General features: G+C 55.8%; 2 protein-coding genes across 4 annotated transcripts; one reads left to right on the top strand and one right to left on the bottom strand.

The window, feature by feature from the left end:
• The first annotated feature begins 530 nt into the window (after positions 1 to 530).
• On the top strand, positions 531 to 4,287 carry TPRG1L (tumor protein p63 regulated 1 like). Its single transcript, XM_036089727.2, has 5 exons — positions 531 to 835; positions 948 to 1,039; positions 1,125 to 1,301; positions 2,154 to 2,307; positions 2,923 to 4,287. Exons 1-5 carry the CDS (start codon positions 635 to 637, stop codon positions 3,115 to 3,117), a joined length of 819 nt encoding a protein of 272 aa, XP_035945620.1. The 5' UTR covers positions 531 to 634; the 3' UTR covers positions 3,118 to 4,287.
• Positions 4,288 to 4,864: 577 nt separating this feature from the next.
• Positions 4,865 to 19,310, bottom strand: WRAP73 (WD repeat containing, antisense to TP73). 3 transcript variants are annotated; one of them, XM_036089725.2, is made up of 12 exons: positions 19,145 to 19,310; positions 14,960 to 15,112; positions 14,320 to 14,436; positions 10,905 to 10,977; positions 9,608 to 9,711; positions 8,860 to 8,946; positions 8,437 to 8,571; positions 8,283 to 8,360; positions 7,180 to 7,285; positions 6,085 to 6,210; positions 5,497 to 5,688; positions 4,865 to 5,211 (listed from the first exon to the last, which is right to left on the bottom strand). In XM_036089725.2, the coding sequence occupies exons 1-12, from the start codon at positions 19,211 to 19,213 to the stop codon at positions 5,069 to 5,071; spliced, it is 1,383 nt and encodes a 460-aa protein (XP_035945618.2). In that variant the 5' UTR covers positions 19,214 to 19,310; the 3' UTR covers positions 4,865 to 5,068. The 3 variants fall into 3 exon arrangements, with proteins under 3 accessions (XP_035945618.2, XP_077930004.1, XP_035945619.2); XM_036089726.2 differs by having other exon boundaries at positions 5,071 to 5,211; positions 6,085 to 6,178; XM_078073878.1 differs by lacking the exon at positions 10,905 to 10,977 and having other exon boundaries at positions 19,145 to 19,302.
• Positions 19,311 to 19,927: the final 617 nt, after the last annotated feature.

Raw genomic sequence — 19,927 nt, 5'->3', positions numbered from 1 at the left:
GGGACGGAGACCGCGGGCGGAGGGCGCCTCGGGGGGGGTGCTGTGGGAGGAGGGAGGCGGAGACCGCGGGCGGGGGCGCGTCCGTGGGGTAGGGGGATGGAGGTGCGGAGACCTCGGGCGTGGGGCGCGTCCGCGGTGGGGAGGTGGGGGGAAGGACACCGCGGGCGGGGGGCGCGTCGGTAGTGGGGCGGAGACCGCGGGTGGGGGGCAGTCACCCCCTCTACAGGTAACTGGCACTTGACTCAGAGCGCACCCTCTGCGTCTCCTTGGCAACCAGCCTCGGCCCCACCCCTCTCTCCTCCTCGCGTCTAGAGGAAATGGGCGTGCGTGCGGTGTACGCTTCCGGTACGAAGAGGGGCGGGAGCGATTGTGAACTGGAGGCGAGCAGGACCAATCGCAGAAGACGGCTGGCGAAGAGCCAATTGCCAGGGCCGGTGGGCGCGGGCAGGGGCGGAGTCTAAGGCGGGGCTGACGAGGCCGAGCCAATCGCGGCGACCCGCAGGGCCGGGGCGGGGCCGGCGCTGGGGCGGGGCCGAGGCGGGCCCGGGGCGGTAGCGACAGCGACGGCGACGGCGATTGCGGCCACTTCGGGCGAGGTCTGGGGTCGGGGTCCCGGGCGGCGGCGGGCCTGGCCATGCTGCAGCTGCGGGACTCGGTGGACTCTGCGGGCACGAGCCCCACGGCGGTGCTGGCGGCCGGCGAGGAGGTCGGCGCGGGCGGCGGCGCGGTTGGGGGGCGGCCGGGTGTGGGCACGCCGCTGCGCCAGACGCTGTGGCCGCTCAGCATCCACGACCCCACGCGCCGCGCCCGCGTCAAGGAGTACTTCGTGTTCCGGGTGAGGCGGGCCGGGGGATGCCGCGGAGCGGTTGGGCAGGTCGGGGGCCGGGGGTACCGGGGTTGGGGGGATGCCGGAGGACCGAGAGTGACCCCACCCTCCTCCCGCGCAGCCCGGCACCATTGAGCAGGCGGTGGAGGAGATCGGCGTGGTGGTGCGGCCGGTGGAGGACGGCGACATCCAGGGCGTGTGGCTGCTGACCGAGTGAGCGGGGCGCGCGGGGGCGCGGGGACCGGCCGGGTGGCCTGTGCGCGGGGCGCGCCCGGTGACGCATACCGTGTGCGGACAGGGTTGACCACTGGAACAACGAGAAGGAGCGGCTGGTGCTCATCACAGACCAGGCGCTTCTCATCTGCAAGTACGACTTCATCAGCCTTCAGTGCCAGCAGGTGGTCCGCATCGCCTTAAATGCGGTGGACACCATCTCCTGCGGAGAATTCCAGTTTCCCCCGAAATCGCTCAACAAGTAAGTCTGTTCAACAGCGAGCGGAGTACCAGGGCCTGTAGTCAGTCCTTCCAAAACCAGCCCTCTGGGTTGTCTTGGGCCTCCCATTTGGGGACACATAAAAGCCTCAGCTTCAGATCAATAGAAGAAGAGACTAACAGACAGCAGGTGCATTAAAAGGAAAACTGGCACAAAAAGAAAGCTATTAGGCTTGTAGTAAAATGAATTTGAGGTTGGTCTATGGAGGCAGACCTGACGTGGCATTCTTAAGATGGGGGCCAAACTCAGCATTTTACCTCTGGCCAGGAAAGGATTACACGGGTCACATCAAGCTCTGCTCTAGTTGAATTTTAACAGAAAAAAGTGTGTTGTTTTCATTACAGATGTCACTGAAAGTTAAATGTGAAAACATTTAATGGCCGACTTGCCGAAGGGAGTAATGTGAAATATGAGGAGTCTAGACTTTAGTTTGGTTGAGTGACTTCCGCAGTCCAGGTACAGTTTTGCTGCAGAGGCTTGATCGGGGACTGGAAAGAATGCCAGCTAGCAGTGAGAACTTCTGGACAAAAGACCTAAAGTTGCAAACCTGTCATTCATGTACTCAGCCCACCTACAGAGTCTTCCCATTGCCCATTAAACTGCACTGTGTAAAGATTGGCTTGACCAACACAGCATATTCAGTCTGTCGTATTCAGTGTGTGGTGACTGCAGACTGCTGTCACTCTTAGAGCCCAGAAGTTCTTCTCTGCTGGGAAACGTCGTAGGTCTTGTCCTTGGCCATGGAGCAGCTTCCTGACGTCGCCCCCCACACCTGACTGGGCTGCCCGGGAGCGCTGGGGCCGGCCGTGTGAAGTCTTCGTTTCTTCTCTGCAGGCGAGAAGGTTTTGGGATTCGCATTCAGTGGGACAAACAGAGCCGCCCTTCCTTCATAAACAGATGGAACCCCTGGTCCACCAATGTGCCCTACGCCACGTTCATAGAGCATCCGATGGCCGGTGCGGATGAGAAGACAGCCTCTCTGTGCCAAGTAAGAGCCGAAGAGCCGCGCCGCCCGGCTACGATGGCGACGTCCTAGGCCTGCCCTGCTCACCACGGTGGCCACATGTGGCTGTGGGGCACTTCAACTGCTCTAGTAAAACTGGGGAAACAAACTTCTAAATTTTAAAAGTTTTAGTTAGCTCATGTTGAAATAGCCCTGGGTGCCCAGTGGCTCCTGGTCAGTGTAGCTCTGTGACACGGCCCCTTGCAGCCATGACTGCCTCGGAGAAGGGCCCAGCAGGGCTCTGGGCAGTCTGTACTAGTTCACCAGGAGGGGACACCCTGGGGCCCACTTGCCAGCTGTGCACCTTGGCCTGCTTAGCTAGCCTGGTGGGTGGCGGGGGGATTAAGTAGGTCCCTACGGCAGAACTGCTCCGACCTGCAGAGGGCAAGGCTCTGTGAGGCTTGTCCTCTGTCCCCGTGAGCACAGGGCTAGGCCTGACATGTCCGGAGAGCTACATCAAGAAGGTGAGCTAAGCGACTACAAGGATGTGGCGGGAAAGGCATCCCATCCAAGGGCAGTGACGGGGGCTGGCGCAGAAATGGGTGGGGTTTTTCCTGGTATAGATCACTGATCAGCAACATGTTTTCTCTCTCTTTAAAGTTGGAAAGCTTCAAAGCTATGTTAATCCAAGCTGTCAAAAAAGCCCAAAAAGAGAGTCCTTTGCCGGGACAAGCCAACGGTGTGCTGGTCTTGGAGCGTCCCCTCCTCATTGAGACCTACGTGGGATTGATGTCCTTCATTAACAACGAGGCTAAATTGGGTTATTCCATGACCAGAGGCAAAATAGGCTTCTAGACGCTGCCCACAGGCAGATCTGGGGACTCGGGGTGTCAGGCCAGCTCTGCTGCCCCTGGCAGGGTTGGGGCTGTTAACCTTTCGGGAATCTGAGCGCGATTAGAATAGTCAAATGAATTCTATACTCTAGCTGAATCTTGGACATCTGGTAATAGGAGCTACAGACAAAAAGCAAAATGAATCTAGCTGTCCCTGTCCTGGCCGGTATTCCATCTTCTAGAACCTGTTTCCGTGTTTTTCCTGGAGTGTCTGCATTTGGCTTCTCATGGTCCTTCCCAGCCCAGCACTCTAGCATGTTAATAAACGTGTGATCCCACTAGAACCTCCCTGCTAGTGCTTCAACCGTGTAGATTGTTCCACCCAGGGAGGTCCCTAAACCCCAGTGCCTGTAGTTGCAAATACCTTTATACTTGGTGTCAAATTTTGTATTTTGAAATTTAATTCATTTTTTTAAAGCTAAATGCAAAACAACCCAGACTGTTGAACTAAAGGAGAGACAGTCTGCCTCGTCAGCTCCTGAATGAACAGCTGCTTTTGTGTAAATATGTGTTTGACCTAAAGTCACACTTTTTCTAAAATTATATTGTGTTAATACCTCTGGCATCTTTCCCAGGCCCAGAAGTTTGCAGGAAGTCATTTTTAGACAATTCATTAATTTGAGAGTCACCTTGATAGTTCTTTGCAAACAGTTTGACAACTACGCCTAGTCTAGATTTGTATTCTCATACTCATATTTAAAATGGGGATTGCTTACTTTGCTTTTAAAGAATGCCCTTTTAAAAAAAGGGACCGTATTAGATTCTCATCTCCTATGCTGCTAACCCCTGGCCCGGTGACCGCAGCGCCCACGCAGACTGGAGGCTGTCAGCGTCGCCCTGACCACGCCTGAGCCGTGGCGGCCCGCAGAAGAGCATGTCCACGTGGGAACCGGGGCACACTACCCATGCGCCCACCCGTCCTCGGCTTGCTGGCTCGACCGGGAGCATTTGTTATCAGCTTGAAGTGCTGGCTCACAGGTTTCTTCCTCCATATTTACAACTCTGGTGTAGCTTTAGTCGGCATGGATGTGCTCCAAATGCAGCAGCCTATGAAAATCGAAAGGCTGCTTCCACACCACCTGGGTCTTGAGCCTTCGTTTTTGGTCTTGTAGTAAAGACATTTACAATCGAACAGATGTCGTTCCTTCTTTGAAGCTGTTAGCTTTGTAAATCTGCCAACTTGCTGTGCACATTCGGGATCCTAAGGAATTACTGTTCTGGTACAGTTCACTCACAGAAAAGCCCAGATAGTGGTGTACAAACTAGCCTTTAGCCAGAATGACGAGTCCAGTTTTGGAATCCTACTTCCTCTGCCGGTGCCTCTCAGTCCTGGCCGCTGTCAGAAGCACCTTAATTGAGAGGTGGATGGAACTGCTCTGGACAGAAGGCCAGGCTGGACTCCCTGCAGAGCCGACCTTGACCCAACGGCCCTGGGACCTGCATTCCCCCCTCCCCCCCCATGTGGCACCACCCCTCACGGTGCTCAGGGCTCCTCTCCCTGTAGTCCAGAACACAGCCCATGGGAAGCCCAAGCCCGTTCTCCAGAAACCTCCAGTGATGGGGAATGGAGGCTCCAGAGCAGAGCAGGACGTCTGTCTGAGGGAGAAACGGGGTCAGTTACTTTATCAGAAAGTGAACGCAAAACCTGCAACAAACCCGAAGGAGTCCTTCCCATGACCCAAACCTTTCATGAACACAAGCATCAGCCATTTTATGAATTAGCAAATATTTATTTAAAAAAAAAATTAGTTTCATACCATACATATTTACAAAAACGCTATAGAAAAATAACAGCACATCATTCCCTCTGGGCCAGCTAGAGCAACTCCCCAGTGAAGCCCGTCCCTTCTCCACAGCCGGCACGTGCCAGGCATCCCGCCTCGGTCTCACCCGGGCCTGGGTACACACAGGCCCTATGTGTGGTCACCGGGCCGTCCAAAGGCGGTGCCAACTCTCTCCTCGGTCTCCAGGAAACACAGACAGAAGTGGTCCTTGCTGAGGAGAGCCAGTGAGTCCCCGCTGAAATGCCAGCACAGAGAAAGCACCTGAAAGTCACCTGGACAAAGACAGGCGGCCAGAGGGTTAAAGGGTGAACGTGGCCCCCCATCCCGTGGGCAGAGGACAGGCCTGCAGAGACCCAGCTACAGCCCCACCTCTCAGCTCGGGGGGCCTCCTTACATGGCCCAGAAGCTGCGAGCAGCAGGCCTGCGCTAGGTGTGCGCACTGGGGGCCGGCCGCGACTCCCACCCCACGCTCGAGGCAGGGACGCAGTGAGCCAGGCGGGCTCGACCGCTGGGGTTCCGCCTCCGGCCGCCGGGAGAACACCGCAGCCCGCGCTCACCTTCGCCCGGCACCTGCACCGACACGCAGCCCGCCGGCGACCACAGGTACACCCTGCTGCCGCCCGTGCAGAGGGCCAGCCGGGGCTGCTGGGGGTCCCACTGGAAGGCGCGCACCGGGGACAGCTGCTCGAGCACCACGAAGAGTCGCAGCTTCTGTATGTCCCAGATCCAGACGGCGTTCGGGACGCTGTCTGAGGAGGAGACGTGGACGGGTCCTCGCGTCGTCGCCGCGCACGAAGGGCAGCCCCCCGACCCGCGGGCACCGCTGCCCGGGGTCTTCGCGGGCCGCACACTCCGTCCCCCGCCCCCGGGCTCAGGGCCGCAGGCAGGCCTGACGACTGCCGACAACCTGTCTAAAACGGCCCCGCCGGGCTGGCGGCCGCCCCTGTTCTTTACCGGCGTCGCCCTCCGACTGCGCTGCCCACCAGGCCGCGCCTCCGCAAGCCTCCGCGGCACAGCGTCCCGGCACCCGACGGGGGACGCGGCGGGGCGGGCAGCCTGGTCCCGGGCTTCCTCCTCCCAGGGTCCGGGCGCCGGGGCTCAGAGGAACGCGCGAGCGGCCCCGCCGCGGGCCCGCAGCCACTGACCGCTCCTCGTCGCCAGGAAGTAGTTGTCCGGGCTGAAGGCCAGCGCGCCCACGCCGATTCTCGGGTTCGCTCGGTCGGCCACGGGCTTCAGAGTCTGCAGGGACACCGGCGCCGAGGCGATCTCGTCTGCAACATCGGAGCGGACGCTGCGGGCAGTCGGGGGCGCGCGCGGGCGACACCGCGTGGCGGCCGCCCCGCCCCCACGGAGCCACGTCACGTCAGCGCGTGGGGCAAGCGCTCTGACATCGGGGCGGGGTCCCACGGCGGGGGCGCCCGCACACCGGGGCAGGGGCGTGCGGGAACTCCGCCTTCGCCTCCGTTCCGCCGCACGCCCCAAACTGCTCTACAAGGAAGCCTTGAACGACGTCATAAAACCGGCAGCAAAAGGGTAAGAGGGGGACGAAGGCCGGGCAGGCAGGTGTGCTCGCCGTGTCCAGGCTGCCCCACCGGGGTGCGGGCCCGCGGCTGGGAGCGGACGGCGCCGGCCTGCTGGCTGCTCCAGGCCCCTCTGTCCTCAAGCCCGCGGGACGCCCTCGCTGCGCCCGCTGAACCGAAGCGGGGACTGAAGCGCAGCGGGCGGCCGGGACCCACAAGCAGCTCGGCCGCTCCAGGCCAGGCCCCCGACTGCTCCCACCCCTCTGGCTGACCCGAGGGCACTCTACCACTCCTTAAAGCAATCACCCGCAGAGCACCGGCTGTCAGATTGGGATTCCCAGCGCTTGAATGCAATCAACAAACATTTCCCCTGCTCTCCTGATCCGCGGGTGGAGGGACACGGCTGCGGGGTGTTACAGGAAAGGGAAAGTGTACCTAAAAAAACCCATGTCTGGGGACGCCTGCGTGGCTGGGTTGGTTAAGCGTCTGCCTTCGGCTCAGGTCAGATCTCAGGGTCCCGGGTTCGAGCCCCGCGTCTGGCTCCCCGCTCAGCGGGGAGTCTGCTTCTCCCTCTGCCCCTCCCCTGGGCGTGTGCTCACACTTTCTCTCTCGCAAATAAAAAAAAAAAAAAGAACATCTGAACTCTACCTGGACAAGTGGGATTCTCTCATAAAAAAGAAAAGGAGAACAAAGTGAATGGCCCCCGCCCTCTGCACTCACATTTGCTCTCCGCGGTGGAGGCCGGGCCGGCCGCTGCTCTGGGCGGGGGGAAGGCCAGGCGGCCCAGTGCCAGCCGCGGATTCTTCTCAGCTTCCTTATACACAACCTGGAACACACGACACCACCCCGCTCAGGACAGGTGCGAGCAGGGGCGGTGACAGCACCCGGTAACAGTGACGCCTGACCTCATGGCAAGGCGTGCCGTTCCCGGTGACAGGACAGAGACGCTGGCCCAGCACTACACCCGCTCCCTCGTGGGGGTTCTTAGCGCCCTCTGTGTGCGGGCGGCATATAAACCTGCATCACGCGACCGGCCACTCGGCAGGTAACAGACACAGGCCCAGGGAACGAGGGGGCATCTGTGGCCTGAAGCCTGACAGGCCTGTGCCCAAGGTGACGGAGCCCCCGCCCGCCCTACAGCTTTAGAGCGCGCTGGGGCTGCCGGCTGGAAGGGCCTGCAGCACTCTCCCAGACCTGCATGGCCGGCCTGCTTGGACTTGGCCTCCTACAACCTCCCTGCCTGCACCTCCAGCCCAGTCCTTCCTCAGGACCTCCGCCTGAGCCTGACTTCCCCAGGTACCCCTCCCGGCCCTCCTTCCGTCTCTACTCATGTTTCTCATCTGTGGGCAAGCTCCCCAAGGCCAGGGTCTGTCTGTCCCCTGCTGTGCTGCCCCCGCTCCCAGCGCCTGCCTCAGGATCTTTGCACTTCTTATTCCCGCTGCCTGAACAGCTTCTCCCTCAGATCCTGTATCATTTCTTCCTGGCGTCTGACCCCGTGATCCCTCAGCAGGCCACCTGTCCCTGCCTGCCCAGGGACACCCACTCCGTACTTTTTGGTCTGCTTCTCCAGCCCCAGGTGCTCAGTGCTTACAGGCAGGAGACCCTGGTTACTGTGCCGAGAGCAGGGGCAGATCTGAGACGTCTGGGGAGGAGGAGGGATAGGGCAGGGACACTGCTTCCAATCCTTTGAAATGTTACAGTGACAGAAGTTTCTAGTGAGATAAGTACCTACATCACAACCAATACGTAAAATGAAAAAGCGGTATTTTTCTACCTCCCTTCCCCAAATATTGCTCTGAGGGCAGCACATGTTCCAGACTTACTATTTTGGGATTATTCACGGTCGCTGGATGCCCAAACTCTGTGATCATTTTCCAAGTCACGTGATTAAGAATGCGCACCTGAGGAGAGAAAGTGCGCATGGGAGCCCGGTCCGCACTGTGCCCCGGGTCACCGCATGCGCTGCTCTGTCCTCACCTTCCCGTCATAGCTTCCGACTGCCAGGAACTGGCTGCTGGGGCTCCAAGCCACAGACTTGACGCCCAGGGACCACTCGTAGGCACAGTAGGCAGACAAGAGCCGGCCGTCCAACGAGTAGAGCAGGACCTTGTACTGGAGGAGACACCACTGCTGTGGGCACTCACACTAACCTGAGCCCGGGAAGGACAGACGCCCGCCAGTGGGACTCGGACAGTGCGTGGGAAGTCGGAGGGAAGACAGGCCCTCCTGCCGAGGCGGCGGTGGGGACCTTGGCCACAAACCTAAGGACTTTCTGGTCAAAGGACTGCTGCTCAGCATCGGAGCCCGGGAAGCCAACCGAGCCACCACATTCGCAAAGCATCAAGTAAACACGGGTCAGAGCACTTCAAACACAAAGGGTCCACCTGGTCCCTGTCTTACCTCCAGACAGGTGTCCCACACGGCCAGCACACAGCCATTTGGGGCCCACTCGATCCCCGCGAGGTCCTGGGTCTCCGTATCAAAGTGCTTCCAAAGGCAAGAGGGAGAAACAGATAAACAAAGGCACAATTTATAATTGATGTTTTTATTTAACACATTTAGTATTTAATTTCCTTATATAAAATGGACAAAAATATCTACAGCTCTGTCCTTCTGCAATTAAAATCCTGCCTGAGCACCGAGGAGGTCCCAGGCTAGCCAGAACGTGGCTGGAGCCCACCAGGCAGGACAGGGCCCAGCACGGCCCCTCACGCTGCCTGCCCCACGCACCCCTCTCCCTCCTCTTCCTGCCTGGCTCAGCCTCACTCCTGTAAGGCCAACTCAGGCAAGATCGTGCCAGAACACTCCATGCCCAGTGGATGCGGTCTCCGCGGTGCTCCGATGGAATGGGCATTCCCACTGCACCCGCCCTCCCGCAGATGTAAGCCCGGCCAGGGCGGGGCTCCGCACCCTGGGCTGCTCGGCACCCTGTCACCCTGGCGTCTCGCCCAGAGCAGGCACTCCTCCTCATACAGCAACACACACGCAAATCCCACGGCACATCACGCCCCCCGCACCCCGGGCGGGCCCATTCGCCGCCCTCTGGAGCGAGGCCATGACGCGGCCGCACACTGTCCCGAGGTGCCCTGGAGCTGCCAGGGACCCACGAGTCAGCCGCCCGCCCGCAGGACCGCCGAGCGCCTCCTACCCGCAGGAGCTGCCAGTCGCTGCAGACGAAGACGCTCACGTGGTCCTTGCAGTCCCGCCGCTCGGCCAGCGCCATGTAGCGGCCGTCCCGGGTGAAGGCAATCCCTGCCGAGAGGAAACGGGCCTGCTGTCCGGGGCTGAGGAGGAGAACTCACACTTTCAAGGAGGCGTGAGAAGCGGGAAGCCGTGGGAGGAAGGCACAGGCCCACGCCGCCCACAGAGGAGCCGAGCCGAGCGCACAGGGACCCACCGCGGGCTCCGCCGTCCGGCTGGGCTGCTCCACAGACACCCGCAGAGCCCGGCTGGGATCTGTGAGGAAACCGAAGAACCGGAGCCCCGAAGAACCACAGAACATCACTGAAAAATGCAGCTTACACCTCACGACACCCTACGGATCGTTATTTAGAAAACCAATCATAGGGAACTCTGCTGGTTTAAAGTCAGCTTGTCATTACACTTCCTATTTTCACTTTTGAATTTAATTACTTGTTAGAAGTAAATTTAAGGTAAGAATTTGCAAATAGACTTTGGTTGAAAATGTTAATTTTCCAGTTCTGTATGAGCCTGGAAAAAAGCCCTGGGCCACATCTCACACTTCATGAGCCAGAAGAACACACAAACACCTGTTGCTTCCACTCAAGAAATGTGTATGCTATCTGGAGAGACACTGAGATTCCAGTTATAAAAAGATAAAAAATGAACGTGCAATTGCATTTCATTCAAATTCAAGTTCTAAATTGCTAATGACAACAGAAAAAAGGAAAAATATTCAAATTACGTAAGGTTCATTCTGCTTATTAAATGAAAGACACATCACTGCACATTCAGGAACGGGTACCCGCTAGCTCCCAGCGCTGGCAGGCCAGGTGTGCAGAACCTTCCCGAGGCTGCCTGGCCACACTCTCTCAGGCACGGAGACCACAGGGCTGGCCGCCAGGAGGCCTAGAGGCTTGAAGTTCAGAATTGGGGTGGGGGGAGGGTCCCGGGAGAGGCATGAACTGAAGGGACCTGGGCCCCAGTCCTACGACAGACAGAGGGAAGGAGACCACGTGTAAACCCTACTTCTTTGAGGCCCTTTGATTCTCTCTTGAAAGGGGAATCCTTGTCCTCTAGAAACACACGTGGGAAGTCACAGACGAAGCATTAGCAGGTCTGGGTGCAGAGAAAAAAGCCTGGCTCTGCGCTGATATGCTGCCGAGGCTACTTTTGCCCATGAATTCTCTGTGATAAAAGAGGGCACCCCCTCCCTGAACCAAAACTACAACAAATGGCTTTAAAATCAGCTTCGGCCGACTCACCCTGCTGACAGGCTTTAGGATATTTGATGTAAGACACAGACTTTGTGCACAAGGACCAGACAGTTATCCGCAGCTGTCGAGGAAAAGGGGAAAGAAAACAGCAGAGATTTAGCAGCTGCCGAAAGACCACTTTAAGCCTCCCACGGTCTCCCACTCAGTGACTCAAGTCAGCAGTTTGCTGGAGACTTAAAAATAGTTGCAGGGATGTTTTCTTCCGAGTTTACAGTTGTGAAACTCCATGCTCTTGGTATTCGGTTTTCATTTTCCATAGGTGAGTGACACAAGGTCACACATAAGTGCACTGTAGTTTGAAATTTCAAAGTAACGGCGGTTCTCCTCTTGTAACAGACCTGCAGAAGCTCTGCAGTCTGAGAAACACGTTCATGTGGGGGCGCTGGATGGGTCCCTGGGGGTCCCCAGCACTGAGGGAGGTCGACCCAGTTCCTCCTGTGCCTCAGCAGACTCGTGAGCAGGAGGGGGCGGTGGGACCACCCGCACGGTGGCCATGCCGCACAGGGCTTATGGGGGTGACCGCTGTGAAAACACGAATTAAAGCCACAAGGAGACACCACGCCACAGCACAGACTAATAGCAGAAACCTGGAATGGCGAGTGTTGGTGAGACTCAGCACACCTGAGCTCTCACCTCCAGGTCGGTGGCTGGGACGCAGAAGGGCACGGGGGAGGCCAGTTGGCAGCTTCCTAAAACCGTCTGCGGGCACCTCCTGGCACCCAGCCCTGGGGTCTCCCCAAGAGCGAGGAGACGTGCGCAGACACGCTCCTGTGTGCGCGTTCGCAGCAGCTTTGCTCGTCACAGTGCACACGGGAACCAGCCCAACTGTGTGTCCAAGGGCAGGTGGAAAGCAAATGTCCGTCCCCGTGCAGCACGGCGGCGCCCAGCTACCGGGAACGGGCCGCGGATCCCCCCGACGACAGCGCGGGGCTGAGTGGCAGCCACCCGCATGCCGCGGTCCCGCTGATGGAGAATGTGGCCACCGGGGCTGGCGTGGGGGCCGACCGGGCATCCCTGTTCCCGCGCTGTGGGCGCCTGAAGGGGTGGGTATACCGCTTACGGCAGTTAACTGGCTTTGTGGATATGTAGGACAAAGTCTGTCCGTTTATTTTTTTGAGGCAAGGACACAGAAAAGTGGAAAGTAACAGGACTGAAAAAAACAAAGCACAAGAGCCCAAGCCAGAATGTGGTTGTGCAACGCGAACAGCCACCAACACGGGCCGTGAGGCAAGAAGATCCGTGAGAGATAAAGAACAATGACGCACAATACAGGTTCAGTGCGTTGTGACGCGACAACAGTCCTCACTGAGAGCAGCTAGTTACAGAGCCTCCCAAGTACGTTCAAAAACCTGACAGAATGAGAGCAAGAAAGGCGGACCAGTCCCGTGAGATGCTGACACACCACAAACCCCAGTGACTCCAACAGCGTGCAGCCGGCACATCGATGGGCCAACAGCCGAGCAGGAACACGAATCAGCAACGTGCAGGGCGCCTGGGGGCTCAGGCGGTTAAGTGTCCAGCTCTTGGTTTCGGCTCAGGTCAGGATCTCAGGGTCATGGGATCGAGCCCCGAGTCTCACGTGCTCAGTGCGAAGTCTGCTTGGCATTCTCTCGCCCCTCTCCCTCCCCCTCTGCCCTCCCCTCACTTGTGCTTGCTTTCTCTCTCAAATAAATAAATAAATAAATAAATAAAATCTACTAAAAATTTTCCAAAAAATCAGAAATGTTCTGTAAATACAAAGAAACTCAATTCTTGATAAACACTGTTGGGGAAAAGATCCCTACCTCACCCCACACACCATTATGGACTCCACATGACCCTGATTCACGTGTTTAAATGAAGTGTGTGAGTGTATGGGTGTGTAAAACAAGATACGAAAGCACTCGACCTCACTAATAGAGAAATGAAAATTAAAACCAAAATGCAACAACACTACAGCTCTGCTGGATTGGTAATCATTCTAAACCCTGATACAAATACTTTGGAAAGTTGAATGCCATCTACCCTAACTAGGCAACCCCCAAGATTACACCCGAGACAGAGCATCTCAACACAGGTCACGTACAGTAGACTCTCAGCAACGAGGTGGGTCCCGGCACCTCGAATACCCTGCAATAGCAGAGTGGCATGATTTCTCCGAGGAGGGATGGAAGAACGAGCCATACCTTCCATGTGGATGAACTGAAAACCACTGAGGGGAAACAGAACCACCACAGAATACAGAGTATGAATTCATGCACATAAACTTTAAACAAATGCAAACCAAACAGCAGTGTGTACACGCGTGTGTATGTGTATGCACACGCCGGTCTTCCCTTCTTATACTCCTGGAACCTTGTCCAAAGGGCCCAGTTTCTTTGTCATATGGATGTACACGAGGCCGGGAGCCCATGGAACGTGCCCATCTGGAGACTGGATTCTGCCCCAAGAATTCTAATCATGAAGACTGTCAGGCAAGGCCACATAGATAGTTCAGATCACCAGATCCGAGAACTTCGAGTTGTGAGCATCTTTAAAAGGTCAGCGTGTGCACCACGGGGAAACCAATGCCCTTCGTGTCCTGCTCACTCTCCAACAGCCTGTATGAGCAGAAACCACACTTAAAGCAGGTTTTCAAACTGAAGCAGCCACGTGAAGCCACATGGCCGACTGAAGCAGCTGTCCCCGCACGGCTGGATGCAAACCTTATCCCAGGTGACGCCAAAGTGAAAAAGACCGGAAAACACTGGAGAACACCCACAGGGTCACTCCGCGTCCTCATGGCTCCCTTGCCACATGCATGCACTAGGCAACTGGGAGCCCAGGCCTCAGACGGCCCTCAGGGGCTTCAGGCCCAACCACTGGGTTATAACACCCCCTCAAAGACACATCATTAATTCATGCGTGTTTCCACACTGGAAACAAACAGTGCCGACACCAAAGACCTTCTACCCTAACACCCTGTATTTGCCAAATTCCCTAATTTTATACATTCATGAGGCGTACTTATACTGTCCCGGGATTTATTACCAGATTTCAAACACCCGTGTCTGTATGTGGAGCCCCGGCACAGTGCTAGGGCCCAGGGGGAGCTCCAGTGTGGGAAGAACAGAAGGGTGGAGCAGTGACTGATGGTCACAGGTCAGGCAGCTGGACGGAAAAACGGAAGCTCGTTCACAATAAAGCTCACCTTCTACTGTCAAAGTAAAGGCACTGTTTAAATCCTTTAAAATGTAATTGAAGAATTTTTTAAAAATCTGCTTTATTTTTCTTTAAAATTGGGCAAAAAGATTATGTAACGACACGATGCGATTCTAACACTCCAATGACTTAAGACACACCTCTTTCTCTAAAATTCACCCACTTTACCGCTACCGGGGGATTTCAGGAGAAAGGGATCAGTGCCACATGCCCGCGCACTTACGTGGAACTCGGTGGTGTTGAGAATGTGGCGGCCGTCGGGGCTCCAGCACGAGGCCACCAGCCCGGCCGAGCCCTCGTCGATTCTGCAGTGCCATTCCGGCTGCTCCAAGGACCACACCTGCATTTGCAACACACACGAGTGCAGAACCACGACAGATCAGCACACGGACCAAGCCAAAACACGGCTCACGACACAGGGCATCTTTCCAAATCTTTCCTGAGGAGGGGCCGGGGCCTGCTTGCGGCACAAAGCCACACTGCTATGTGACTTCACTGTGCTGAGTTTTAAACAGTTTATTCCCTTTGCCAGCCCTAAGAGCTCCTGTAGGGAGACTTTAGATCTGTACAGAACACCACATCTACTGCTGCCCAAAACCCATGATGTCCAAGCTGCTACACGGCTGTCTGTGAATACTTCGTTACAGAATTCTATTTGCTTACAAGTTAAGAATATCTAAGTGTTTTCTTGTTTTGAAAGTACCTAAACCGTTAGAACAATTATAATTTTAAGAGAAAACTGGCTTTGAGCTACATTGCCCCCTTTTCTCCCCACCAAACTGTAAGGGTAACAGAACACGAGCGCTCTGCCCGGGCTACCCTCTGGGAAGGCCTCCCGGCTCCGAGCCCTGCGGGCAGCGCACCTGCACCAGCCCCCGCTTGTACATGGCACACAGGATGAACAGGGAGTCCGCCGACCACTCGATGTGCTGGATCTGGTCCAGGCATGTGTACAGCTGAAGGATCTGAAGGGTGTTCACATCCCGGATCACTAAGCGATACTGGACACAAGAAGCCTAGAAAGGGAAAAGAGACCCTTGATGGTCTACAATCTAAAGGAAGGGAGACTTCAGGATATCTGCACTCCCCTCCGTCCAGGAATTCCATTTCCTTCTCTCCTTTCAGATGCATCTTCTATCTGGACGGCTCACGTTCACCGACTATATCACCCAATCGAAACAGAAAAGAAGTTCACACAAGGATACAGTTGAAATATACAAAATATGTGTTAAAATTGTTATGTTCCAGGGTAAAGTAGACTTGAGTCATTTTCTACGCCTTTCCTACTTACACATTAAGAACTCAAGTAGGAAGCAACATGAGACGAGCTCTTCTGTGAACTAACCAAGGGCTCTGCTGTTTGGAGCACCTGCAGACAAGTCATAGGAAGTGAGGAGGGAGGTCTCGGGGTCCTCGCTGAGAAGGACCACTGAGACATAAGGATGCTTTGCAAACGCTCACTTACTTTGAGGTAACAGAACATACACACTAGTCTCTGCCCCCGGGCCCTGACACGGGACACCTGAAGCCCTTGAAACCTCCTGGGCAATAGGAGCATCTTTTCTTCTAATGAGGCAACTCTACGTGGGTTTCCTGGTCACCAGAAATACCAGCTATGATTAGAATCTTGGAATTTTCAGCCCCACCCCATCCTCCAGAGAGGGGAGAGGGCTGGAAATGGAGTTAACAATTGCTCATGAGGACTCCTCTGTAAAAATGCCAACAGTGTGGGGGTCAGAGAGCTTCTAGGCTGGTGAACACACCCACATAAAGAAGGTGACGCACCCCACCCCATGGGGACAGAGGCTCCTGCACCCCAGACCCTCTCACACCTTGTCCTGTGTATTTCTCCATCATCTCGCTGGTCACTTGTGTCCTTTATCATATGTTTTGGCACACTGGCAAATGTAAGCCAGTTTCCCTGAGTTCTGTGAGCCACTCTGGCAGATTAACCCAACCTGAGAGGGGGATGTGGGAACTTGTAGCCCGGTGAGTCTGTGGATAAGCTGAAGGCCTGCTACTGTGGCTGGCATCTGATGTGGGGTGGGTACTGTCCACCTGTTGGTCTCCAGGCAGATCGTGCCAGAACTGACTTGAGTTGTAAGACACCCAGCTGGTATCCTGGAGGCTCAAAGGAGACGTGTGGGATGAGGACTACGCTTTCCCAGCACAGGAGGGAAAAGCAGGGGTATTTTTCTTACAGCTGCACTGCCTTATTCTGAATCCTGCCTAGGAACATGTGTAAGTGTCAATACTGTTTTCCTGAAGACAGTTTATGGCCATGGTTGTTAATAATACCCATATCTGGGCGCCTGGGTGGCTCAGTTGGTTAAGCGACTGCCTTCGGCTCAGGTCATGATCCTGGAGTCCCGGGATCGAGTCCCACATCAGGCTCCCTGCTCAGCAAGGGGGTCTGCTTCTCCTTCTGACCCTCCTCCCTCTCATGCTCTCTGTCTCTCATTCTCTCTCTCGCAAATAAATAAAATCTTTAAAAAAAAAAAAAAAAAAAAAAAAAATAATACCCATATCTAAGCAAATAATTTGAGTTTACTTATCTGCTGACTATAGATTATATTACAATTTTAAAATGAACAGCTGATTTTTAATGTTAATTGCTTCCTTCTTGTCCTTATCAAGATCAAACTAATCACTGGTTTGTGTTCTATGAACTTTCATCTTAAAAAGGCCTCATGAGTTTTCCTTGTCAGAAGGAGAGGGGAGGGCAATTGCAGATTAGAACACGGGTCACACTGTAGCTTTGTGATCCGTTACAATGAACTCCTTATGAAATGGAATATCTGTATCAGGACTTGTGAAACCATGTCAAATCTGTTGCAAGATATTAAAAATGGCAACACAGACCTACTTTCTTCAGGATTTAGGATAGACCTTTGAAGAACATGATTCCAGTAACATTATAATCAAGTGTCTTGCATATTTTCACCAGAGTCTAGAAGCCAAAAGCGCAACAAAAAGAAAACAAAGTAATACAGTCTTTCTTTCTATAATTTACTGGGATTTTCATAAATGATTTTTTAAAAACTTAATTTATGGGGAGCACTTTGAAAAATATACCAAGGTTTCTGGGGTGAACTTTAAGCAGAAGACATTATGTATTTTGTAGCTGAATGCTAATTTATGTGATTTACAATAATACCTCTATAAAGGAGTTATATTCTCAAAGAGCTGGACAAATAACAGGGATGTTAGTAAGGCTCAATATGAGAAAGAATCATGAAGCATCAGTCAGTTCATACATAGAACTAAGTACACTTTTATAAGGCATGATTTTTTTCTTAATGGATTTCCAATGTCAATTATCTCCCCCCTACTGCCTCCCCCACCCCAGATTCTGAGGACATACATTGATGATATTGGTCTATTTCAAAACTTACATTTCCCGTACAGAGTAGCTCAGTGATTTTAGCACCATTCTATCGCCCCAGTAATGAACAGCTCAAGTCCTAACAGCTCAAATAAATAGCAGTGCAGACAACTCCATTTATCTGGGCACAGATTGCTATTATTTCAATCACTTATTTGGCATATGGTAGAGGCAGGTGAAGAGGGCAGGAAAAGACAAAGTAGCCACACTAATGCACCAGATTACAGCCAACAGAATCATATATTTGCCTTTATGTGTCAAAATAACAATGAGCTGATACCTTTGTATCCTCAAATCTGTGAAGACAGCATTGCCATTATCTGCTTCTGACAGATGGAAACTGAGGTGCAGGGAGGCTGGTACCTGCCCAAGTCTGGTTCCTGGGGCTCCTGCTTGGAGCATCTGCCCAAGTCCTGTGCCCTGAGCCCCTGCTCCAGATATCCACCCAGGTCACCTGCACCGAGCCCCGGTTTGGGATATCTGCCCCAGTCCCCTGCCCAGAACCACTGCCTAAGTCCCCTGCCCCAAGCCCCTGCTCTAGTATCCACCCAGGACACCTGCCTGGAGCCCCGGCTCGGTATATCTGCCCGGTTCCCCTGCCCCAGGGCCGCTGCTCCCAAGACCACAGCCCGGGTCCCCTGCCTCAGGGCCCCTGCTCCGGGCATCCTCCCGGGACCACTGCCCAAGACCACAGCCCAGGTCCCCTGACCCTGGGCCCCTGCTCCGGGCATCCTCCCGGGACCACTGCCCAAGACCACAGCCCGGGTCCCCTGCCTCAGGGCCCCTGCTCCGGGCATCCTCCCGGGACCACTGCCCAAGACCACAGCCCGGGTCCCCTGCCCCAGGGCGCTGCTCCGGGCATCCTCCCGGGACCACTGCCCAAGACCACAGCCCGGGTCCCCTGACCCTGGGCCCCTGCTCCGGGCATCCTCCCGGGACCACTGCCCAAGACCACAGCCCGGGGCCCCTGCCTCAGGGCCCCTGCTCCGGGCATCCTCCCGGGACCACTGCCCAAGACCACAGCCCGGGTTCCCTGCCTCAGGGCCCCTGCTCCGGGCATCCTCCCGGGACCACTGCCCAAGACCACAGCCCGGGTCCCCTGCCCCAGGGCGCTGCTCCGGGCATCCTCCCGGGACCACTGCCCAAGACCACAGCCCGGGTCCCCTGACCCTGGGCCCCTGCTCCGGGCATCCTCCCGGGACCACTGCCCAAGACCACAGCCCGGGGCCCCTGCCTCAGGGCCCCTGCTCCGGGCATCCTCCCGGGACCACTGCCCAAGACCACAGCCCGGGTCCCCTGCCTCAGGGCGCTGCTCCGGGCATCCTCCCGGGACCACTGCCCAAGACCACAGCCCGGGTCCCCTGCCCCAGGGCGCTGCTCCGGGCATCCTCCCGGGACCACTGCCCAAGACCACAGCCCGGGGCCCCTGACCCTGGGCCCCTGCTCCGGGCATCCTCCCGGGACCACTGCCCAAGACCACAGCCCGGGTCCCCTGCCCCAGGGCGCTGCTCCGGGCATCCTCCCGGGACCACTGCCCAAGACCATTGCCCGGGTTCCCTGCCCTGGGTATCCACCTATTCCAGGCATCCACCCGGATCCCCGGGTTGAGGCCCGTACCCGCGGACCCCCGAGCTGCTTCCCCAGGAGCCCCGAGGCCGCTCACCAGGTATTTGCCGTCCGGGGAGAACTTGCAGAGCAGGCTGGAAAGCTTGAACACCTCAGAGAAGTTCATGGCGGCCGCCGACCCAGGGCCCAGCGAACCTCAAGGCAGCCAGGACTGCCGCAACCGCTACCTCCGCGGCCGGAAGTGACGGAGGACGGAAGCATGGCGCAGCCTATCAGGGCCCCGTATGCTCGCGCGGCATTGTGGGGCTTGTAGTTCGCGGGGTCCCGCGCCACCGCGCTCCTTCCCGCCCAGGCGGTCCCCTCCCACTGGGGTTGCCAGAAAAACGCAGCGCGCGCGCTCAAATTGAATTTCAGACAAACAACGAATCATTTTTGTGAATAAATGTTCCCAAAACTGCATGGGACATATCTATACTAAAAAAGTACCCCCTTATCTGAATTTCAAGTGTACATGGGCGTCCCGTGTGACTGCATTTACATTTATATGTGTATTTATACTTATATGTAAATACGCTTATATGTAAGTGCATTTACACATAAATATGCGTTTGTACGTGAATATGTAATAGTGCATATACATATATTATATTTTATACATGGTGTATAAATGCGCATTCGTTTTTCTTTGTTTTATTTTTTGTTTGTTTGTTTTTTGTTTTTTTAAGCTGCATTGGGCAACCCTGCCTATAGCGAGGCCCTCGCCTCACCTCGGTACCACCCAGATCTGGGGAGAATGACTTGGACGCTGACTCCGCAGGGCCGTGGGTCGCGCGCACCTCTGGTTCTTCGCACGGGCGCCGTCTGCATTTGGACCCGCGCA

This window comes from Halichoerus grypus, chromosome 5 (assembly GCF_964656455.1).
Source record: "Halichoerus grypus chromosome 5, mHalGry1.hap1.1, whole genome shotgun sequence".
Taxonomy (NCBI): Eukaryota; Metazoa; Chordata; class Mammalia; order Carnivora; family Phocidae; genus Halichoerus; species Halichoerus grypus.
The sequence above is the reverse complement of the archived record's forward strand: the minus strand, read 5'-3'. Positions and strand labels throughout refer to the sequence as shown.

Coding starts and splice junctions, on each gene's coding strand:
- TPRG1L (XM_036089727.2), top strand. CDS start 635: ATGCTGCAGCTGCGGGACTCGGTGGACTCTGCGGGCACGAGCCCCACG. Junction 1,040..1,124: donor GGCGTGTGGCTGCTGACCGA/GTGAGCGGGGCG, acceptor GTGTGCGGACAG/GGTTGACCACTGGAACAACG. Junction 1,302..2,153: donor CCCCCGAAATCGCTCAACAA/GTAAGTCTGTTC, acceptor TCTTCTCTGCAG/GCGAGAAGGTTTTGGGATTC.
- WRAP73 (XM_036089725.2), bottom strand. CDS start 19,213: ATGAACTTCTCTGAGGTGTTCAAGCTTTCCAGCCTGCTCTGCAAGTTC. Junction 10,978..14,319: donor TCAACACCACCGAGTTCCAC/GTAAGTGCGCGG, acceptor TTTCCTCGACAG/CTGCGGATAACTGTCTGGTC. Junction 5,212..5,496: donor GGTGCAGGTGCCGGGCGAAG/GTGAGCGCGGGC, acceptor GTCTTTGTCCAG/GTGACTTTCAGGTGCTTTCT.